Raw genomic sequence first — 22,235 nt, 5'->3', positions numbered from 1 at the left:
TCTTGCGGCCGTGAGCTCCGCAGCATTTCCCCAGCAAGGCACAAAATGTCCAACTCTCTCTTGTTGTGAGGCCTTTTAGGGCTAAACTGTCCAATTCAGAAATGACACCTAAATTATGTTCACTTTTAACCCAATAACTGATCACTCGAATTCTCAACTGGGACTTTTCTGTCCAATTACACAAAACCACCCAGACCCATGGAGAGGGTGAGGAAGAAGGAGCAGCCTCCACCCTAAAACCTCCATCTTGCCCCTGTATATTGGTATATTCTAAAACCTTAAACTCTAAATTTTCCACCCTGTGATATCACACACTTCCAATCAACTCCACACCCACAATCCCAGTTCTATCATTCCATTTTGGAAGCTTCTCCACGTCCTCAGCTCAATGCAGTGTTCTCCTGGGGGTCAGTGCCTGCTGGCACAGAAAACCTGGAATTCTCAGCACCCAGAACTCCAGCACGGCAGGCCGTGGAATGCTGGAGCACAGGGATGCAGAGGTGCCTTTGTTCCATCCCGGCCCCAATCCTGAGGGATCAAACCCTCCTCTCCCAACTCAGCTCCAGGGGGACATTCCCACCCTCTGGAGCTGCCTGGTACCACCAAAAATTCCTCCTCACTCCCACTCGTGGTGCTGCTGGGATGGGATTTTCCTGGTGGAAAATCATCCCACAGACCCAAAGATTCGTTTCCCCTGGGGGTTGTGGCTCTGTCCCTTTTTCCCACCCACCGGACCCCCAGGAGCCACTTGGGATCGTTGGGATGAGCCCCTTGGGATCTTTGGGATGAGCCCCTTGGGATCTTTGGGATGAGCCCCTTGGGATCCTTGGGATGAGCCCCTTGGTGCCGGGAGATCCCGGTGGGGCAATTCCATAGGGACGGAGCGTGGGATGAGAAACGGCTTTTCCCATCCGTGGGAGGTTTGGCGAGGAGCAAGAACAGCAGCTTTGGGTTGGGAACATCGCAGTTTGGCAGGAAAAGACCGTTCCTACCAAAACTCCTGGCAGGAAAACCGCGGCTTGGAACTCCCGGCGCTCGCGGGGGAGTTCAGGGAAAGCAGCTTGGCTGGGAATGTTCGAGGCATCCTCCCCCATCCCGGTGTTCCCTAAGGGGTGCCCAGCTCCAGGGGGACACCCCAGGGCTGTCACCCAATGGGACACGGGGACATTTTTCCCTTCTCCAGCGCTCAGAGCCAAAACTTTGGGAATCTTTGGCTGCTTGGTGGGGGGGGGGGAGGTCCAGGATGCTCCTGACTGCTCCCACCCCCTCCTGAACATTCCTGGGATAGGGATGAGGATCCCAAAGTGCAGGATGTGTTTAACATCACTCAGGGATGGCCGCTGTCACATCGATGTCCCCGGCACCGCTCTCACTTCCAGCACTGCCGGGAACGCGGGAATTGCGGCGGCTGATCCGTGTTCCCAATCTGTGTTCCCGCTTTGCGACATCGTTTTGCATTTTGCTCCTCATTTTTGCACTTTTCACGCTTTTCAGGACCTGAACCATCAGTCCTGGCAGCTGGAGGAGGCAGGAGCCCCCCCTTTTCCTGCCGCAGGGATGCGGGGGAATGGGAAGAGCTCTTTTCCTCCCAAATCCTCAATTTTCATCCCAAAGGAGTGACTGAGGGGGGCTGTGAGATCCAGGGGGAATTCCCGGCTCCCCAAATCCCTCTGGCCTCGTCCAGCTGGAGGGATCCCTGAGTTTGGGGTGCTCCAGAGGGGCAGGGGCAAAGGGAACGCTTGGGATAGTGAGGAGTGGGATATGTGGGAAATGGGAATGATGCTGTGGGGTGGCAAAGCCACAGCGGGACAATGGGGACAGATCCCAGAGCGGGTGGGAATCACTTTTCCCTCCCTCATCTCCAGGACGGGAATTCCTGGATTTAACCCCTCACAAGAGGTGATAAAGATCCCTGTGGAAAATCATTTCCAGGCTGCAGCCCCCACTGGATCCTCCATTCCCAAATCCCGGCTCCCGCTGGAGGGAAGGGTCCCATCGCAGCCCCCCGGGGTGGCTTTGCCGGGTCAGGGACAGCGGGGTGGCGACTGTCACCGCGGAGACACACCTGGGCACGGCGAGGTGCCCTGGAGACCCCAATCCCCCCAATTGGGGACCCCACCGAGGCAGCGCGGCTGCAGCCCCCCCGTTCCGCGCCCCTCACGGTTTGTTTTCCTTTCCCGGAGAACTCCGGCTGACCCGGGGCCGGGAAGAGCCTCTGGAGCAGGGGGAGCCCGGCGGGACCCCCGGAGCAGCCCCCGCCTCTCGGTAATGGATCGCAGCTGCCTCCTCCTCCTCGCCCTCCTCTTCCTCAGGAGGGGCTGGGGGACACCGCGGCACGGCCAGGGACACCCCGGGAGGGGACATGGGGACACGGGGGGCTTGGGGACATCATGGCACTGGAGGGGACACGGGGACACGAAGGGCTTGGGGACATCATGGCACGGCCAGGGACACCCCGGGAAGGGACACGGGGACACGGGGGCTTGGGGACACCATGGCGTGACCAGGGACACGCCGGGAGGGGACATGGGGAGACGAGGGTCCTGGGGACATCATGGCACAGCAAGGGACACCCCGGGAGGGGACATGGGGACACGAAGGGCTGGGGACACAATTGCACGGCCAAGGAAACCCCGGGAAGGGACACGGGGACACGGGGGGCTTGGGGACACCATGGCACAGCAAGGGACACCCCGGGAAGGGGACACGAGGACACGGGGGCTCGGGGACACCATGGCACGACCAGGGACACCCCGGGAAGGGACACGGGGACACGGGGGCTGGGGGACACCATGGCATGACCAGGGACACCCCGGGAAGGGACACGGGGATAGGGGGGCTTGGGGACATCATGGCATGACCAGGGACACCCCGGGAAGGGACACGGGGACACGGGGGCTTGGGGACACCATTGCACTGGAGGGGACACGGGGACACGGGGGCTGGGGACATCATGGCACAGCAAGGGACACCCGGGAGGGGACATGGGGACAGGGGGACACCGCGGCATGGCCAGGGACACCCGGGAAGGGACACAGGGACACGGGGGGCTTGGGGACATCATGGCACAGCAAGGGACACCCGGGAAGGGGACAGGAGGGGCACCACGAGGGGAAGGGTGGAGGTGTGTGTGCCCACGGTGGGTGTGTCTGTGTGTGCACACGTGTGCGTGGGTGCACATGGCTGTGGTGTCCAGGTGTGTGAGTGTGTGTGTGCACATGGGGTGTATGTACACGTGTGTGTGTGTGTGTGTGCATTTGCGTGTGCACATGTGTGTGCTCATGGTGTCCATGTGAACACGTGTGCGCGCACTGTATGTGTGTGCAAACGGGGGTTGTGCACACATGGAGTGTGCATGTGTGTGTGTGCATGTTTGCATGTGCGCGCACGTGGAATGTGTGAAAGGGCATGTGCACACTTGTGTGTGTGTGCAACAACATGTGTGTGAATTGGTGTGTGCACACGTGTGTGCGTGTACACGGAGTGTGCACATGTGTGTGTGTGCGTACATGGGATGTGCACACGCGTGTGTCTGTGCGAGGTCATGGGCTGTTTGTGCAAGACCACGCGCACGTGCAAGAATCCGTGCACGCGTGTGCAGGGCTGCGGACATCACATGTGTGCAAGAACACGCGTGTACACGACACCCGCGCCCAGGGGAAACTGAGGCCGGCGCGCGGTGCCCGCGGGTGCCCCCGAGCTCGGGGCTTTCCGGGGGCTCCCGGGGCTTTCCAACCCCAAAATCCCCCAAATTTCCCCTCCCGGGGACAGCGCTGGGGTGGGGAGGGGACAGCGGGGGGACCCCGGGGGTGCGGGAATGGCAGGTTTGGGATGGGACAATGGGATGGCCGCCGGGAATTTGGGAATTTGGGTGGCACCGCGTCCCCGCGGGCACCGTGCCCTTGGCGGGGCGGGGGAAGGAAGCGATCCAGCCCTTCCCAGGCTGGCCGGGATCCAGCCCTGCTCCCGGAGCTCCGGGACCGGGGGTCGGGGGGGTGTGGGGGTGTGTGGGGGGCTGCACCCCTCTCCTCGCGGGGTCCCCTCGGCCTTGGGGTCACCTCGGTGTGGTGGTGGGGACAATGTCCCTCATCCCGGTTTATCCAGCTCCTCCCCGCCGTCGTTCCCGGTCCCAAAGGGGGATCCTGGATCCGGGAAGCAGAGCCGGGGGGTCACGGGAGTGGGATCCGAGCCAGGGATCCCAGATTTGGGATCAGAGCCGGGGGGTCCCGGGAGTGGGATCTGAGCCAGGGGATCCCAGATTTGGGATCAGAGCTGGGGGGTCCTGGGAGTGGGATCCGAGCCAGGGATCCCAGATTTGGGATCAGAGCTGGGGGGTCCTGGGAGTGGGATCTGATCTGGAAATCCCAGATTTGGGATCTGATCCAGGAATCCCATATTTGGGATCTGATCCAGGAATCCCAGATTTGGGATCTGATCCAGGAATCCCATATTTGGGATCTGATCCAGGAATCCCAGATTTGGGATCTGATCCAGGAATCCCATATTTGGGATCTGATCCAGGATGGGAGTGATGGTGGTGGTGGAGATGATGATGGTGATGATGATGATGATGACGACGATTCCCCTCAGCCCGCTGCAGGTCCCAGCCCAGGAAGGTGCAGTTTGTCCCCAGAAAAAGCTGGGAAGGAGCAAACTGGGAGCACTGGGCGGGACGGGAGGGGCTGTCCACACGCTGTCCCCAGCTCCCCAGTTAGGGACGTGATGCCACCCCCATGTCCTGGTGGGGGACATGGCTGTCCCCACCGGCTGTGGGTCTGGGCTGGGCTCTGGCCTCGCTTCCAGCCCCGTTTCTCCGTCCTCATCCCGGGTTTCCTGTCCCCGCAGCATTTCCATGGGCCGGGCCTCAATTCCCGGAAAGCGCTACCTCATCCCTGTCGGGGCGCCAGGGACGCAAACACGGGCGGAGCCCCCGCCCTTGTCCCTGTCCCCCCCTCCAGAACCTTCCCCGGCTCCGGGGCAGCGGTGCCAGGCAGGGCTGGGGGGGTTGGAGGCCCAAAAAATCCCAGTAGAGCCCCAGGATAATCCCAAATGCCGCTCCGACATCCCCTGGCTGTCCCCTTTGGGGTCTGGAGGTCCCCTGGCTCAGGAGGTGCCCCTTTGTCCCCTCAGCGGTGTCACCCCCATGGTCACAGCTGGCACGTCCCGCTCCAGGCCGCCAGGGCCTTCCTGACCTTGATCCCAAATGATCCCAGGGCCTTGATCCCAATGATCCCAATGATCTCGGTGTTCCCAGCAAACAAAATGATCCCAGCCCTCAATGATCCCAAACCCCCAATGATCTCAGCGACCCCAATGAGGCAAATTATCCCAACAATCTCCGTGATCCAAATTATCCCAATTTTCCCAACGTTCCAAACGGTCTCGCCGATCCCAATGTTGTCACGGACCCCAACAATCCCAATTATCTCAGTCATCCTAATAATCTAAACAACCCAAATTATCTCAGCGATCCCAGCAATCTCAGCAACCCCAAAGATCCAAATGATCCCAATGATCTCAACCATCCCAATTATCTCAGCGCTCCCAACTACCTCAACTCGGTGATCCCAAATATCTCGATTTTGGGAATGATCCCAAATATCTCGAATGTGGGAACAATCCCAATGTTCTGCCTGTGCTTTTGAGGCTCCCACGGGTGAATTCTTCCCATTGTGGAGATTTTTGGGAATGACAGGACAGACCCTTTGTGTGCTTCCTTCCCTTGGGGTCTCAGAGATCTGATCCCAAATCTGGATCCCAAATCTGGGATCCCCCAATCAGATTCCACTCCCAGGATCCCCCGGCTCTGATCCCAAAACTGGGATTCCTGAATCAGATCCTAAATCTGGGATTTCCAGATCAAATCCCACTCCTGGGACCCCCCGGCTCTGGTCCCAAAACTGGGATTCCTGGATCAGATCCCAAATCTGGGATTTCCAGATCAGATCCCACTCCCGGGAGCCCCCAGCTCTGATCCCAAATCTGGGATCCCTGGCTCAGATCCCACTCCTGGGACCCCCTGGCTCTGATCCCAAATCTGGGATCCCCAGCTCAGATCCCACTTCTGGGACCCCCCGGCTCTGATCCCAAATCTGGGATCCCTGGCTCAGATCCCACTGCCGGGACCCCCCAGCTCTGTTCCCAAATCTGGGATCCCCGGCTCAGATCCCACTCCCGGGACCCCCCAGCTCTGACCCCAAAACTGGGATTCCTGGATCAGATCCCAAATCTGGGATTTCCAGATCAGATCACAGTCCTGGGATCCCCTGGCTCTGATCCCAAATCTGGGACTCCTGGATCAGATCCCAAATATGGGATTTCCGGACCAGATCCCACTCCCGGGACCCCCCGGCTCTGCTTCCCGGATCCAGGACCCCCTTTGGGACCGGGAACGACGGCGGGAGGAGAATCCCGGGATAACCCCGAGCTCCGGAGCCGGGATGGGGCTGGATGTGGGGACAGAGCCGATGTCACCCGGGACACTCCCAGCGACAAACCCGGCAGAGCGATTGACACAAACTCAGGGGGACACTTGTGGGGGTGTGGGGGTGGCGTGTCCCCCCTCCCGGCCGCTTCGGGACCCTTGTCCCCCCTCGGTGGCCGTGGCCGGGCGGGGAGCGGAGGTTCCGCTGCCGGCGGGACTGCGGCTGGCCCTGCCTCCTCCTCCTTCTCCTCCTCCTCCTCCCGCCGCTCCCGCTCCCACATCTGCAGCTGGAATTGCAATTTGAGGCGCTGCCTGGGCCGGGACAGGGAGTGGGAGGAAGCCGGAGCGCGGGGGGCTGCGCGGGGCCCCGACGGGGACAGAGCCGCGGGGACAGAGCCGCGGGCACCTCCTGCCACCAGCCCGGCGGGTGACACAGCGGGGGCTGCACCGAGGTGTCCCCAAAACCCGTGTGCCCCCCACAGCGGTGAGTGGCCGGCGGGGGTGGCGGGAGCCGGGCGAGGGGACGTGGGGAGCAGCTCTGTCCCCTGGCCGAGGTGAGGGTGGCACCACCCTGGGGTCTCTGCCCGGTTTGGGGACACCGGGGTTGGGGGGGTGGTGGCAGGACTCCGCGGCCTCTCCCCAGTGGGAATTGGGGGGCTGTGGGCACGGCGGGGAGTGGGGATGGACACTCGGACACTTTCCCCGTGTGTCCCATCCTGGGGGACACCGCTGGGACTATCGGGGACACCACAGGGACAGCGCGACAATACGCCAGCACCATGCAGGGGACACCTCTGGCTGCCTGCTGTGTCCCAGTCACGGACGAGGGGAGCGGGATGGGCTCCAGGGAACCCCAACAGCTTCCAGGGAGGATTTGGGGGGTCCCCAACCCCAGAGCCATGCTCAGCCCTGGCACAGCGGGGATGTGGGGACAAACAGCTCCTTCTGTCCCAGCACAGCTGGATCGGAGCCCCACAGCTGCCCTGAGCCTCCCAGGTGTCCCGCGGGGTCACCCCGAGTTTGTGGGGTCACCCCGAGTTTGTGGGGTCACCCCGAGTTTGTGGGGTCACCACGCCCGGCCAAGCCGGTGTCCCCGTGCCACTCCTGGCCGTGCCACAGCCCCGGTGTCGCTCCTGGCTGCTCCACCCTGATCCCGTCCCAAACTTTGTTTCCTTTCCCCGTTTCCGTGAGCCCCCGCAGAGAAGGAAATGGTGGAAAATCCTCAAAATCGCTGCTCCGGCCGGAGGGAGCCCGGGAGGGACCCCCAGAGTCGGGGACTTCGTCCTGTGTCCCCTGGGTGACAACAGCATGGTCACTGCCCGGTGCTGGGGGACACTCGGGGGCTTGAGGCCACCCACCCTGCTCGCCTGGGAGGGGAATGGCACCTTGGGGACAAAGGTGGCTGCTGGCCACCCCCTGCCAGGCCTGGAGAAGGAGGATTTTGGCCACCCGGAGCCTGAGGGTCAGCACAGACCCCGGAGTGACCCCCTGGACCCCCCATGGCCATGGAGGACAGGGAACGAAGCCACCGAGCCACCAAGGGCTGGTGTGTCCCTCTCAGACCACAGGGTTGGGGACATTGGGGACATCCCTGCACATCCAAACCGCAACCTGAGTCCCAGGCAGCTGGAAAAGGACACAAATCCCAGAGCTGGGGGCTGACTTCCTGCAGGAAAACCTCCTGGAAAGACCCATTTTGGTGGAAAAAAACCCTTGGACCACCCCCAGGACCCCCCCATGTGTCATCCCAGGGCCACCAGCACGGCCTTCCCTGCCCACAGCTCTGGGGTGGCCAGAGCTGGACCCCCCATTCCAGGGAAAGCCTCCCCACCTGCTGTCCGTATCCTGAGGGGGATTTTTTTGGGAAGAGGGGAGGCTGTGGGGCCAGCAGCTCGTGGGTGGGTTTGGCTGGCGGGGAGGCCTCTCCCGATGAGCTCAGCCCTATCCCGAGCCTCTGGATTTGTGGGATGAGAGCGGCCGGCGCGGGCTGGGGGGCTCGGGGGTGGCGGGAGGCTGTGGGCTCAGGAAGGGAGCCAGGAGCTGGGGGGTTATCCCAGGAAGAAGATTTGGAGCTGGTTCAGGCTGGGTTAGAATCCCTGGGAAGAGCTGGGATCCCTTTGGCCACCGCGCTTCCATCAAGAAAATAAATTGGGATTTTTCCTAAATGAGTTCCCCCCGCAAAAAGGGTTTTGGTTGAGGGTAAAAATGTGCAGGAACAGCAATTTCCAGCCTGCACATCTGTATCCTGCACATCTGTCCGACTTGCTCGGTGACAGGAACTCGGGTCCCTGTCCCCTCAGTGGCTGTGACAGCTGGGGACACTCTGGACGGTGACAATCGCGTGTGCCCCAAACGGGGACAGCCACACCCCGTTGTGAGCTGGGATTTGGGGTCCCCTCCTGCCAACCCTACAGATCTCAGCCTCATCCCCTGTGTGTTTTTGGGGGAGTCAAGGCCGGGGTGACACTGAGGGGACACCGTGGCCACCCCTGTGCCACCGAGGGGACACAGGGATGGATTTTGTCCCTTTTCCAGGTGGGCAGTGAGGCCATGGCGATGCTGCTGGAGCCCGGGATGCAGAGCCTGCGGATGGGTAAGGATGTCCCCGGGGGGTGGCAGGGGCTGAGATGTCCCCTGACACCCCCAGACGATCACTCCGTGTCCGGGTCCCTTGCTGTCCCCTCTCTGTGTCTCCTCCACAGCTCCCATGCCAGGGAACCAGAACCAGCTGTGGGAGGAGACTTGATCCCACCATCCCAAACCCAATCCTGCCATCCCAAATCTGATCCCGCCATCCCAAATCTGATCCCACCATCCCAAATCTGATCCCACCATCCCAAATCTGATCCCACCATCCCAAACTTGATCCTGCCATCCCAAAGCTGATCCCGCCACCCCAAAGCTGATCCCGCCACCCCAAACCTGATCCCGCCACCCCAAAGCTGATCCCGCCATCCCAAACCCGATCCTGCCATCCCAAATCTCATCCCAAACCTGATCCCTCCATCCCAAACCTGATCCTGCCATCCCAAACCTGATCTCATCATCTCACACTCAATCCTGCCATACCAAACCTCATCCCAAACCCGATCCCGCCATCCCAAACCCGATCCCGCCATCCCAAATCTCATCCCAAACCTGATCCCTCCATCCTAAACCTGATCCCGCCATCCCAAATCTCATCCCAAACCTGATCCCTCCATCCCAAACCTTATCCTGCCATCCCAAACCTCATCCCTCCATGCCAAACCTCATCCCAAACCTGATCCCACCATCCCAAACCTGATCCCACCATCCCAAACCTGATCCCATCATCTCACACTAAATCCCTTCATCCCAAACCTCATCCTGCCATCCCAAACCTCATCCCGCCACCCCAAACCTCATCCCAAACCTGATCCCACCATCCCAAACCTCATCCCTCCATACCAAACCTCATCCCAAACCTGATCCCACCATTCCAAACCTAATCCCTCCATCCCATACCTCATCCTGCCATCCCAAACCTGATCCCATCATCTCACACTCAATCCCGCCATCCCAAACCTCATCCCGCCACCCCAAACCTCATCCCAAACCTAATCCCTTCATCCCAAACCTAATCCCTTCATCCCAAACCTGATCCCATCATCTCACACTAAATCCCGCCATCCCAAACCTCATCCTGCCATCCCAAACCTCATCCCAAACCTAATCTCTTCATTCCAAACCGAATCCTTTCATCCCAAACCTGATCCCATCATCTCACACTCAATCCTGCCATCCCAAACCTCATCCCAAACCTCATCCCACTATCCCAAACCTCATCCCACCATCTCAAACCTCATCCTAAACCTAATCCCTCCATCCCAAACCTGATCCCATCATCCCAAACCTGATCCCATCATCTCACACTCAATCCCGCCATCCCAAACCTCATCCTGCCATCCCAAACCTCATCCCGCCACCCCAAACTTCATCCCAAAGCTGATCCCACCACCCCAAACCTAATCCCTTCATCCCAAACCTTATCCTGCCATCCCAAACCTGATCCCATCATCTCACACTCAATCCCGCCATCCCAAACCTCATCCCGCCACCCCAAAACTCATCCCAAACCTGATCCCATCATCTCACACTAAATCCCACCATCTCAAACCTGATCCTAAACCTAATCCCTCCACCCCAAACCTGATCCTGCCATCCCAAACCTGATCCCACCATCGCACACTCAATCCTGCCATCCCAAACCTGATCCCAAACCTGATCCTGCCATCCCAAACCTGATCCCGCCACCCCAAACCCAGGAATGTGGAGGCTGTGGCAGGATTTACCCGCCCGACCCCGATCCTTCTCCGCAGGAATGAGGTTTCATGTCCGAGGCTCTCCTGATCTCCCGGGGGGTCACCGCTCCCGCCGGCTCTGTCGCACGCGGAGGCGGCACACAGCCCGTTCCCATTTGTCTGGGATCAAATATTTATGGGACAGACACGGATACAGGGAAAGGCACTTAGGGAGCGGGCGTAGGGGACAGCAGAGGTGTCACCAGCACAGCTCCGGGGTGGGGGGACACGGCAACTGCTGTCCCCAGCTCTGTGATGTGGCTCTTCCCCAGACACGGAAAATCAGGATCAGACCGATCCCAATCCAAATCTGAATCCCAATCCCACAGCTGCTGCTGTTGGGGGATCCCAGAGCATTCCCTGGGGCTCCTGAGCTTCCCGAGGGTGTCCCAGTGGCTGTTCCAGAGCAAACTGGTGGCACTGGGAGCCAGGGTGGGTTTGTCCGGACACCGGTGAAAGAGAGATGGAGTTTTGTTCTTCCTGGAGGATCCTCTGCTGTTCCCAAATCCCTCCAACCACGGAGCCTCTTATGCTCCTAAATCTCTCCATCCACGGAGCCTCCTCTGTCCCCAAATCTGTCCAGAGCCAGCTGGGGGTGGGCGCTGCTCATCCCTGCTCCCACAGCCCCGATCCCGGCTGGATCCCGGCTGGATCCCGGCTGGATCCCGGCTGGATCGGCAATCCCAAAGCGCAGATTTAGGGCCGACAGCCCCTTCACCTCACCGGTGTCACCGCCCGGACCCCACACCCCCTTCCCAACACTTTACCCCATCCCAATCCCTTGGGAAAGCCGCTCCGTCAGCTCCCCCAGCTCCTTCCAGCTGGAGCCGCTCCAGCGGCTCTTTCGTGGGCGGTGATTAATTAATGCCGGCTGCTAATTGGAGCCAGGTGCCCGGGGCAGCGCGGGCGGGACAGCCCCGTGTCCCCGCTGTGGGGTGGGGACCCTGGGGCTCACCCCGTCCCGATTCTGGGATCATCGGGGGTTCCCGGGGCTGGAATTCTGCTGCTGGAGGGGACAGGGACGTGTGGTGGCTTCAGGAGGAGGGAAAATCTGCTGTGGCCATGATCCCCACCCCCAGATTTTGGGATTACCACGGGCTCATGCAGGAGCTTCCAGGGTCTCCAGGAAACCGGGATGTTCTGGAGCGTGGCCAGGGGTCTGAGCTGGACCCACCCTCCCTTGCTGGTTCTCCATGGATTTCAACCGCAGACACTTCCCTTTCCTTCTTTTAAGTTCTCCCCCATTCCCACTGAATCCAAACCTTCCAGCTGCTGGCCCCGAGCAGCTTCCCCTGGAAGTGTCCCCTTGGACACATCCCTGGAAGTGTCCAAGGCTGAGTTGGATCCACCTGGGATAATGGAAGGTGTCCCTGCCCATGGATGGAGTGGCACTGGATGGGATTTAGGGACCTTCCCAACTCCAACCATCCCGCAATTCCATGATTTTATGAACTCCACTTCTGGAGACCCCACAGTGACTCTGTCCCCTCCTCCACCACATCCACCCTGGATCCGTCTCCATCGGGATGTCCTGGGTGATGCCTCCTTGGGGAAAGGATTTGAGAAGGGCTGGGTTCCCTTCCCACCTGGATCCATTTCCATCGGGATGTCCTGGGTGGTCTCTCCTTGGGGAAGGGTCTTTGGGAAGGGCTGGGATCCCTTCCCACCTGGATCCATCTCCATTGGGATGTCCCTGGTCGTGTCCCTTTGGGAAGGGCGGGGATCCTTTCCCACCTGGATCCATCAGGATGTCTGGGGTGGTCTCTCCTTGGGGCAGGGTCTTTGGGGTCCCCCAGACTCTCCTGTCCATGTCCCCAGGTGCCAGCGGCGAGCGGTGCCCGACGCCGTCCCCACCCGGCTCCCCGGGGACACCCCACGACAGCTGCAGCATCGCCCCACTGACGCTTTCCCAGTCACCGGTGAGTGCGGGACCAGCGGCACCAGGGCGGGACCAGTAAGGCCCTTGTGGGGTTCCCAGTAAGGCCCTTGTGGGGTTCCCAGTAAGGCCAGTGTGGGGTTCCCAGTAAGGCCAGTGTGGGGTTCCCAGTAAGGCAGCTTTGGGGTCCCAGTACAGCCATTGGGGTTCCCAGTAAGGTCATTGTGGGGTCCCAGTAAGGTCACGGTGGGGTCCCCAATAAGACCAATATGATGCTCTTAGTAAGGCAGTTTTGGGGTCCCAGTATGGCCATTGTGGGGCCCCCAGTATGGTCATTGTGGGGTTCCCAGTAAGGCAGCTTTGGGGTCCCAGTAAGGTCATTATGGTGTTCCCAGTAAGGTAGTTGTGAAGTCCCCAGTAAGACAGTTTTGGTGTCCCAGTACAGCCATTGGGGTTCCCAGTAAGGTCATTGTGGGGTCCCAGTAAGGTCACAGTGGGTCCCCAATAAGACCAATATGATGCTCTTAGTAAGGCAGTTTTGGGGTCCCAGTATGGCCATTGTGGGGCCCCCAGTATGGTCATTGTGGGTTCCCAGTAAGGCCATAGTGGAGTCCCAGTAAGGTCAGTGTGTGGTCCCAGTAAGTCAGTTTTGGGGTCCCAGTAAGACTAGTGTGCTGTCCCATCAACACCACTATGAGGTCCCAGTAAGGCAGTTTTGGGATCCCCAGTGATGCCCCTTTTGGGTCCCCAATAAGACCACTGTGGGGTCCCACAAGACAGTTTTGGGGTTCCCAATAAGGTCAGTGTCAGATCCTACTAAGGGAACTTTGGGATCCCCAGTAAAGCCTTTGTGGGGTCCTCAGTGAGGCGGTTTTGGGATCCCCAGTAAGGGAGATTTGGGGTTTCAATAAGGCAGTTTTGGGGTTCCAACTGAGGCTGTTGTGGGGTCTGCAGTAAGGCCATTGGGGGTTTCACAGTAGGGCCAGTGTGGTGTTCCAAGTTAGGCCATTGTAGGGTCCAAACTAAAGCAGTTTTGGGGTCCCAAATAAAGTCTTTGTAGGATTTCCAGTAAGGCCTTTGTGGGGCTCCCACTAAGGTCACTATGGGGTCTGCAACAAAGCAGTTATGGGGTCTCCAGTACGGCAGTTGTGGTTTTCCCAGTAGGGCCATTATGGCATTCCCAGTAAGGCAGTTGTGGAGTCCCAGTATGGCCATTGTGCCATTCCCAGTAAGGCTGTTGTGAGATCCCAGTAAGGCTGTTACGGGGTTCCCAGTAAGATCACAGTGAGGTCCCAGTAAAGCTGTTGTGGGGTCCCAGTAAGGCTATTGGGCTCTGTCCCACTGTCCTTTCCCCCTCTGGTCCTTTCCCAGTTCCTTCTCTCCTTCTCCTCCCCTCCCAGTCCAGCCTCCATTCCCCCTCCAGTCCCACAGGATGGGCCAGTCTATCCCCATGACCTCTATCCATGGGATTTTCGGGATGGAGGGGTTTTCCAGCTCTGGAATGACCCACCAGGAAAAGTCCAACCCCACAAAACTCCTGCCCTCCTCCGGGGCTGCCGGGTGTGGGAGGCCGCGTTCCAGAGCCGGATCCTCCCTGGAGTTCCTTGTCCCTGCACATTCCTGTGCCGGCCGCCTCTTCCCTGCTGATCCCGGCATTTTTCCCGGCCAGCTCGTGTCCACACTTAAATCTGGGGACATTAAAAGTTAACGAGGCTTTCGGCTTCCCGTGGTGACATGGGGACAGGGCCTTGTCACATCCTTACGGCTTCTTCGGCACGGGGAGGGAAGGGACACGGAGTGGGAACAGGAAAAGTGTGGGAGCAGTGGTGGGAACATCCCAAAACGCCTGGGCCAGGGGGATTTCCAGCTTGGTGAGCCTTGGGGACACCTGGGACAAGGTGAGATTGGACACAGGGAAGTTTTTTGGCTGGGTGACCCTGGGGACACCTAGGACAATGTCCCCTGGAACGAGACTGGACACAGGCAAGGTTTTCATCTGGGTGACTCTTGGGGACACCTCAGACAATGTCCCTTGGAGCGAGACTGGACAGAGGGAAGGATTTTGGTTGGGTGACCCTTGGGGACACCTGGGATGGTGTCACCTCATCCAAGATGGGGAGCAGGGAACAGTTTGGATTCAATGACCCTTGGGGACACCTGGGACAATGTCCCTTGGAGAAAAACTGGACACAGGAAAAGATTTTAGTTGGGTGACACATGAGGACACCTGAGATGATGTCACCTAGTCCAAGATGGGGAGCAGGGAATGGTTTGGGTTCAGCGACCCTTGGGGACACCTGGGACAATGTCCCTTGGAGCGAGACCAGACACAGGGAAGGTTTTTGGGAATCTTGGCTCCAATTTCAGGGTCCAAGTGAGGGGGGCTCAGCACAATAAAAACAGGAGCCCCCGACCACCCTGGCTGCTCCCATGGGCACCCATCCCCCTCCAGGACTGCCCAAATCCCTGTGTCCCATGGGAACCACCTTTGGGAATGACCACTGCCACCCCATGGGACACGGGAGATGCTTTTCCCAATGAGTAGAAGATGTGTAAGAAGAAGAATCACTCATCAGGAAATCCTCAAACTGGGTGAAAATACAGGAAAAATCCTGAAAATCCTGGGGAAATGAGCCTGTTCCTGGGGTTTTTGCTGCTTTTCTGGAATTGCCCAGTCCCAGTTGAGTGCTTGATCCCATTCCTTGCCTTCCAGCGGAGCGAGGCACGTTCCCAGCAGACCCCGTCCTTCTCCGTGGTGGTGGCCATCGACTTTGGCACCACCTCCAGCGGTTACGCCTTCAGCTTCACCAGCGACCCCGAGGCCATCCACATGATGAGGTGAGGACCTGTCAGAGGCCTCGGAGCTGGGAAAGGACCTTTATGGCCCCAAAATGGTCAGAAGTTGGGTTGATGGGAGATGGTTCCTGGAAGCGGTGGTTGGGAGGTGTGGGGTGAGGATACTCCAAGGACTGAAGCCCCTTTGCTCTAGAGCCAGGCTGGGAGAGCTGGGAATGTTCCCCTGGAGAAGGGAAAATTCCAGGGAATGCTCAAAGTCCCAGAAGGGGCTCCAGGAGAGCTGGAGAGGGACTGGGGACAAGGGACAGAGGGACAGGAGCCAGGGAATGGCTCCCACTGGGAAAGGGGAGATTGGGCTGGGATCTTGGCAAGGAATTCCTGGCTGGGCTGGAATTCCCAGATTTGCTGTGGCTGCCCCTGGATCCCTGGAAGTGCCCAAGGCCAGGTTGGATCGACCTGGATTCACCTGGGATTGGAATGGATCCCTGCCATGGCAGGGGGTGGCACTCAGTGGTCTTCAAGGTCCCTCCCAGCCCAAACTAGTCTGGGACTCCATGAAATTCCTTGGAGGATGGAGTGGGATCACCCCTCCTCCTTTGTCCCCCTTTAAGGTCCTTCAGACCACGTCCACAGAAACTAATTAAACCTGGCAGGACCCATTCCCTGGAATTTCACCTGCTCCGGCTTCTCTTTGCAGGAAATGGGAGGGAGGGGACCCGGGCGTGGCCAACCAGAAGACCCCCACCAGCCTCCTGCTGACCCCAGAGGGGACATTCCACAGCTTCGGCTACACCGCCCGCGATTACTACCACGACCTGGACCCCGAGGAGGCCCGCGACTGGTTCTACTTCGAGAAGTTTAAGATGAAGATCCACAGCACCAGTGTGAGTCCCTGCTCCCATCCTGATGTTCCTGATGTTCTCAGGGGGATCCTGGCCGGGCTGGGAATTGAAATTTTGGGAAGAAACCCATTTTAGCCCATTTTAGGGGGTGAATTTGAGGTTCTCCCATCCGAGCTGCTCCAGGGTGGGTGGATGTGGCTGCACAAAGCTTCATGTACTGGAGCAAATTCCCGAGATTTGGTGATGGATCCGGCCACCTCCCAGCCCCTCGTGTGATCCATTTGCTGCTCCCGGCAGGATCTGACCATGAAAACTGAGCTGGAAGCTGTCAATGGCAAGAAGATGCCGGCGCTGGAGGTGTTCGCCCACGCGCTGCGCTTCTTCAAGCAGCACGCGGTGCAGGTGGGGCCACCTCCATCCCTCCTCCTCCTCCCCAAATGGAATCCTCAGTGTCCTCCCTGTGCACTCCATGTGAGGGTGGGGAGGCCCTGGAATGGAATTCCCAGATCTGCTGTGGCTGCCCCATCCCTGGAAGTGTCCAAGGCCAGGTTGGACACGGGGGCTTGGAGCGACCTGGGATCACGGGAGGTGTCCCTGGGTGGGACTGGATAGGATTTAAGGTCCCTCCCAACCCAAACCATTCCGTGATTCACCGGGAGCCCCCAGGTGTCACCTCCTGCTTGTCCCCCGGCAGGAACTGAAGGACCAGTGCCCGTCCCTGCCCGAGAGCGATGCCATCCGCTGGGTCCTCACCGTGCCGGCCATCTGGAAGCAGCCGGCCAAGCAGTTCATGCGGGAAGCGGCCTACAAGGTGGGGGGACTCTGGAGGGTGACCACGTGGTGACCCTCGCAGGGGTTGTGGTCTCCAGGGCATCCCCTTCCTCCCTCAAATGGAATTGCCACTGTCAGAGTGTAGCGTTAGGTGGGATCTTGGGATGGAATTCCTGGCTGGGAGGGTGGGGAGGGGCTGGGATGGAATTCCCAGATTTGCTGTGGCTGCCCCTGGATCCCTGGAGTGACCAAGGCCAGGTTGGACACTGGGGCTTGGAGCAACCTGGGACAGTGGGAGGTGTCCCTGCCCGTGGCAGAGGGTGAAATGGGATGGAATTTAAGGTCCTTCCAACCCAAACCTACCAAAAATTGTTGGGTGAGCAGGTGGATAATTCACCAGGTGGGTGGTTACGTGGATGGTTGGGTGGTTGGTTGAATTGTTCAGTGGTTGGGTGGTTGGTTTGGTGCTAGGTCATTGGCTGAGCAGTTCTCTCATTGAGTGGTTGGGTTGTTGTTCAATGTGTTGGTTGAGAGGTTGGTTGGATGGTTGAATGGGTGGGTCATTGGTTGGGTGGCTGGTTGAGCAGTTCAGTGATTGGTTGGGTGATTAGTTTGGTGGTTGGGTCATTGGCTGAGCAGTTGGTTGGTTGTGTGCTTGGTTTGGTGTTCAGGACATTGGTTGGGTCATTGGTTGGCTGGTTCATTGGTTGAGCAGTTGGATGATTGAGCAGGTGGTTGGTTTGGAGGTCAGGTCTTTGGTTGTGTGGTTGGTTGGACGCTTAGTTGGGTGGTTGGATGGTTTAGTTGGGTGGTTGGGTGGTGAGGTCATCAATTGGTTGGATGGTTGGTTTCGTGGTCAAGTCATTGGTTGGGTGGTTGGTTTGGTGGTGATGTCATTGGTTTGGTGGTTGGTTGGGTGGTGAGGTCATTGGTTGGTTGGATAGTTAGTTGGCTGGTGAGGTGGTTGGTTTGTTGGGTGGTAGGTTGGGTGGTCAGGTCATTGGGTGGTCAGCTGGGTGGTTGGTTTGATGGTTGGGTGGATCTATGGCAGGTTGAGTGGTTGGATGGTCACCTGCATGTTTGGGTTGTTGGTTGAGCTGCCTAGTCACGGGTCGGGCGGTCGATTGGTCGGTTGAGTTTTTGGGTGAACATTCACATCTTGGCGAGTTTTAGGTCCTCCCGCATTCCACAATTCCAGATCCATGTGAGCACCAAGGGGATGGGGACACACCTGGGACCTCCCATTCCCCGTCCCCTCCCTGCCCTGTCACCACGTGTCCCCGCAGGCCGGGCTGGTGTCCCCGGAGACGCCGGAGCAGCTTCTGATCGCGCTGGAGCCCGAGGCCGCCTCCATTTACTGCCGCAAGCTGCGGCTGCACCAACTGATCGAGCTGAGCTGCCGCCCCCCGGCCAACGGGGCCGAGCCCCCCCACCCCATCGACTCCAGCTTCCGGCAGGGTGAGGGGCGCAGGGAATGGGGTCGGGACAGGACCGGGGGCTCGTGGAGAAGGAAATGGGTTCTGGCCCCGCATGCCAGGTCTGGAGGGTCCATCAGCTGCCGTGGCTGGGGAAGTCCCCGGAGACCCCATTCCCAGAGATCCCCTGTCCCCAGAGATCCCCCCCATTGCCAGAAACCCCAATCCCAGAGATTCCCCATTCTCAGAGATCATCCCCATTGACAGAAATCCCATTGCCAGGGACCCCATTCCCAGAAACCCTATTTCCAGAAGCCCTGTTGCCAAAGACCCCATTCCCAGAGATTTCCCCATTCCCAGAGAACCCCTGTCCCCAGAGATCCTCCCCATTGCCAGAAACCCCATTCCCAGAGATCCCCTATTGCCAGAGACCCCCAATTCCCAGAGACTTCCAACCCTCACGCCCCCATTTCCAGAGATCCCTCATTCCCAGGGATCTCCCATTCCCAGAGATCCCCCATTCCCAGAGATCCCCATCCCCAGAGACCCCTTATTCCCAGACCCCCTCATTCCCAGATCTCCCCATTCCCAGAGATCCATCATTGCCAGAGACCCTCCCTTCCCAAGGATCCCATTCCCAGGCTCCCCCATTCCCAGACCCCTCATTCCCAGAGATCCCCCAGCCCCAAAGACCCCATTCCCAGGTTTCCCCATTCCCAGAACCTCATTCCCAGAGACTGCTCCTCCCCGGAGACCCCGTTCCCAGAAACCCCATTCCCAGAGATCCCCCAGCCCCAAAGACCCCATTCCCAGACTCACCATGCACTGGTGGCGATCCCAGATGGAGATTTGGGATCCCATGGGGGATTTATGGGGTTGGTCGAGCAGATCCCAAGGATGAGGAATTATCCACACATGCCAAAAATATCCCAGGACAACCCCATCTTTCCCAACTCATCCCGGCCCTTCCGGGTGGCTTTGATATCCCTGGGATGGGGGGAGCAGAGGAAACCCCACCCAGGCTGTGGGGTCTGAGCTGGAGGTGGCATCGCCCAGGGTGGGCACAGGGTGATCCCATGGGATCCGGGGGGATCCTTTGGGATCGCAGCAGGGCAGAGGGAAAGCGGGATCAGCCCATCCATGGTGGAGCTGGGACATATTGGGGTCCTGGCTGGAGGGCAGCGGTCACCAGTGCTCCCAGTACAGACCCCACAGCGGGAATGGGGCGGATCCAGGGTAATGGGGTGGGTACCATGGATGTGGGGGGATCCCATGAATATGGGGAGGATCTCATAGAAGTGGGGTGGATCCCATGGATGTGGGGTGGATCCCATGAATGTGGGGAGGATCTCATAGAAGTGGGGTGGATCCCACGGAAATGGGGGGATCCCACTGAAGTGGGGTGGATCCCATTATTGTGGGGTGGATCCCAGGAAATGGGCTGGATCCCACGTAAGTGGGGTGGATCCCATGGAAGTGGGGTGGTTCCCATGGAAGTGGGGTGGATCCCATGGAAGTGGGGTGGATCCCATGGAAGTGGGGTGGATCCCACGGAAATGGGCTAGAACCCATGGAAGTGGGATAGATCCCATGGAAGTGGGGTGGATCCCATGGAAATCGGATAGATCTCATGGAATTGGGCTAGATCCCATGGAAGTGGGGTGGATCCCACGGAAATCAGATCGATCCCATGGAAGTGGAGTGGATCCCATGGAAGTGGGGTGGATCCCATTAATGTGGGGTGGATCCCACTGAAATGGGGAGATCCCACAGATGTGGGGTGGATCCCATGGAAGTGGGGGGAGATCCTGACCCCGCTGCCGACCCCCGGCTCTGTCCCCCAGCCCGGGAGCAGCTCCGGCGATCCCGGCACAGCCGCACCTTCCTGGTGGAGTCGGGCGTGGGCGAACTCTGGTCGGAGATGCAGGCAGGTACGAGGTTGGGGACACGGGTGAAGGGTCCTCACTGGAGATTCCCAGATCCCGGGGTCCCCCTGGATGTCCTCTCCGTGGCACAGCCACCCCCAAACACCCAAAGGTGACACGGTTGGGGTCTGTCCCTGACCGCACAGAAGGGGTGAGGTCTCTGTGCCACCATCCCATCCCTTCATCTCTCCGCCCACCCCAATTCCCAATATTTTGGGAAAACGCAGCTCTGGGTCCTCGCGGGTGGGTGTCGCGGGGACCGCCACCCTGTCGCTGTCCCCCCCGTGCAGGTGACAGGTACATCGTGGCCGATTGTGGCGGGGGGACGGTGGATCTGACCGTGCACCAGATCGAGAAGCCGCAGGGGACGCTGAAGGAGCTCTACAAAGCCTCGGGTGGGATGGGCATCCCTGGTCATCCTTTTGTCCCCTGCTCCGGGACCCTCTTGGGACCCCAAATCCGGGCAGGGACCCCAAACCCTGGCGGGGACCCCAAACCCTGGTGGGGACCCCAAACCCGGGCTGACACCCCAAACCCTGGCTGGGACCCCAAATCCGGGCAGGGACCCCAAATCCTGGCTGGGATCCCAAATCTGGGCTGGGACCCCAACCCCTGGCAGGGACCCCAAACCCTGGTGGGGACCCCAAATCCGGGCTGACACCCCAAATCCGGGCTGACACCCCAAATCCGGGCTGGGACCCCAAATCTGGGCTGGGACTTCAAACACCTGCAGAAACCCCAAATCCGGGCAGGGACCTCAAACCCGGGCTGGGACCCCAAATCCGGGCTGGGACCCCAAATCCTGGCTGGGACCCCAAATCTAGGCTGGAACCCCAAACACCGGCTGGCACGTCAAACCCTGGCAGGGACCTCAAACACGGGCTGGGACTCCAAATCCTGGCTGGAAGCCTAAATCCTGGCTAGGACCCCAAATCCAGACAGGGACCCCAAACCCGAGCTGGGACCCCAAACCCTGGTGGGGACCCCAAACCCGGGCTGACACCCCAAATCTGGGCTGGGACCCCAAATCCAGGCTGTGACATCAAATCTGGGCTGGGACCCAAACCCGAGCTGGGACCCCAAATCTGGGCAGGGACCTCAAACCTGGGCTGGTACCCCAAATCTTGGCTGGGACCCCAAACTTCGGCTGTGACCCCAAACCCGGGCTGGGACCCCAAACCCCGGCTGGACCCCAAACCCGAGCTGGGACCCCAAATCTGGGCTGGGACCCCAAACCCGAGCTGACACCCCAAATCCGGTCTGGGACCCCAAATCCTGGCTGGGACCCCAAACTTCGGGTGGGACCTCAAACCCGGGATGGGACCCCAAACCCTGGCTGCGACCCCAAACACCAGCTGGGACCCCAAACACCAGCTGTGACCCCAAACCCGGGCTGGGACCCCAAACCCCGGCTGGACCCCAAACCCGAGCTGGGACCCCAAACACCAGCTGGGACCCCAAACACCAGCTGGGACCCCAAACCCGGGCTGTGACCCCAAACCCGGGCTGGGACCCCAAACCTCGGCTGGGACACCAAATCCGGGCTGGGACACCAAATCCGGACAGGGCCTCCCCCGCCCCACGAATGGGTGGTGGGTGGGGCTGTGGCGCCACCTGGTGGCGGCGGGGAGAAGTGCAGCGAGTCGAGGGGACAGAGAGGGGACAGAGGGAAGGGGGGACGGGCTGGGGGGACAGGGGGGACAGGGGTGGATTAGGGGGACAAGATGGGGCAGGGAGGATGGGGAGGGTGGGTGTGGGGGACAGGGGCGTGTGGGGGACTTGGGGACATGGATGCCAGAAGGACATCGGGATGAGGGTCATGGGGACATGGTGACAGAGGTGCCATGGGGATGTGTGGGGAGCT

The 22,235-nt window shown here is 59.7% G+C and overlaps 1 protein-coding gene across 1 annotated transcript in view; it reads left to right on the top strand.

Annotated features, from left to right (window-relative positions):
- The first annotated feature begins 6,693 nt into the window (after window positions 1–6,693).
- The window catches only part of HSPA12B (heat shock protein family A (Hsp70) member 12B), a 20,184-nt gene continuing 4,642 nt past the window's right edge, over window positions 6,694–22,235 (top strand). The window contains exons 1-10 of the mRNA XM_030270422.4: window positions 6,694–6,908; window positions 8,960–9,017; window positions 12,565–12,665; window positions 15,336–15,460; window positions 16,116–16,302; window positions 16,558–16,662; window positions 16,955–17,071; window positions 18,318–18,489; window positions 20,291–20,377; window positions 20,662–20,766. Of these exons, the coding sequence (XP_030126282.4) occupies window positions 8,975–9,017; window positions 12,565–12,665; window positions 15,336–15,460; window positions 16,116–16,302; window positions 16,558–16,662; window positions 16,955–17,071; window positions 18,318–18,489; window positions 20,291–20,377; window positions 20,662–20,766 (1,042 nt within the window). The 5' untranslated portion in view covers window positions 6,694–6,908; window positions 8,960–8,974. The remainder of the gene's footprint in view (window positions 6,909–8,959; window positions 9,018–12,564; window positions 12,666–15,335; window positions 15,461–16,115; window positions 16,303–16,557; window positions 16,663–16,954; window positions 17,072–18,317; window positions 18,490–20,290; window positions 20,378–20,661; window positions 20,767–22,235) is intronic.

The sequence above is a fragment of the Taeniopygia guttata genome, chromosome 4 (assembly GCF_048771995.1).
Source record: "Taeniopygia guttata chromosome 4, bTaeGut7.mat, whole genome shotgun sequence".
NCBI lineage: Eukaryota > Metazoa > Chordata > Aves > Passeriformes > Estrildidae > Taeniopygia > Taeniopygia guttata.
The sequence above is the reverse complement of the archived record's forward strand: the minus strand, read 5'-3'. Positions and strand labels throughout refer to the sequence as shown.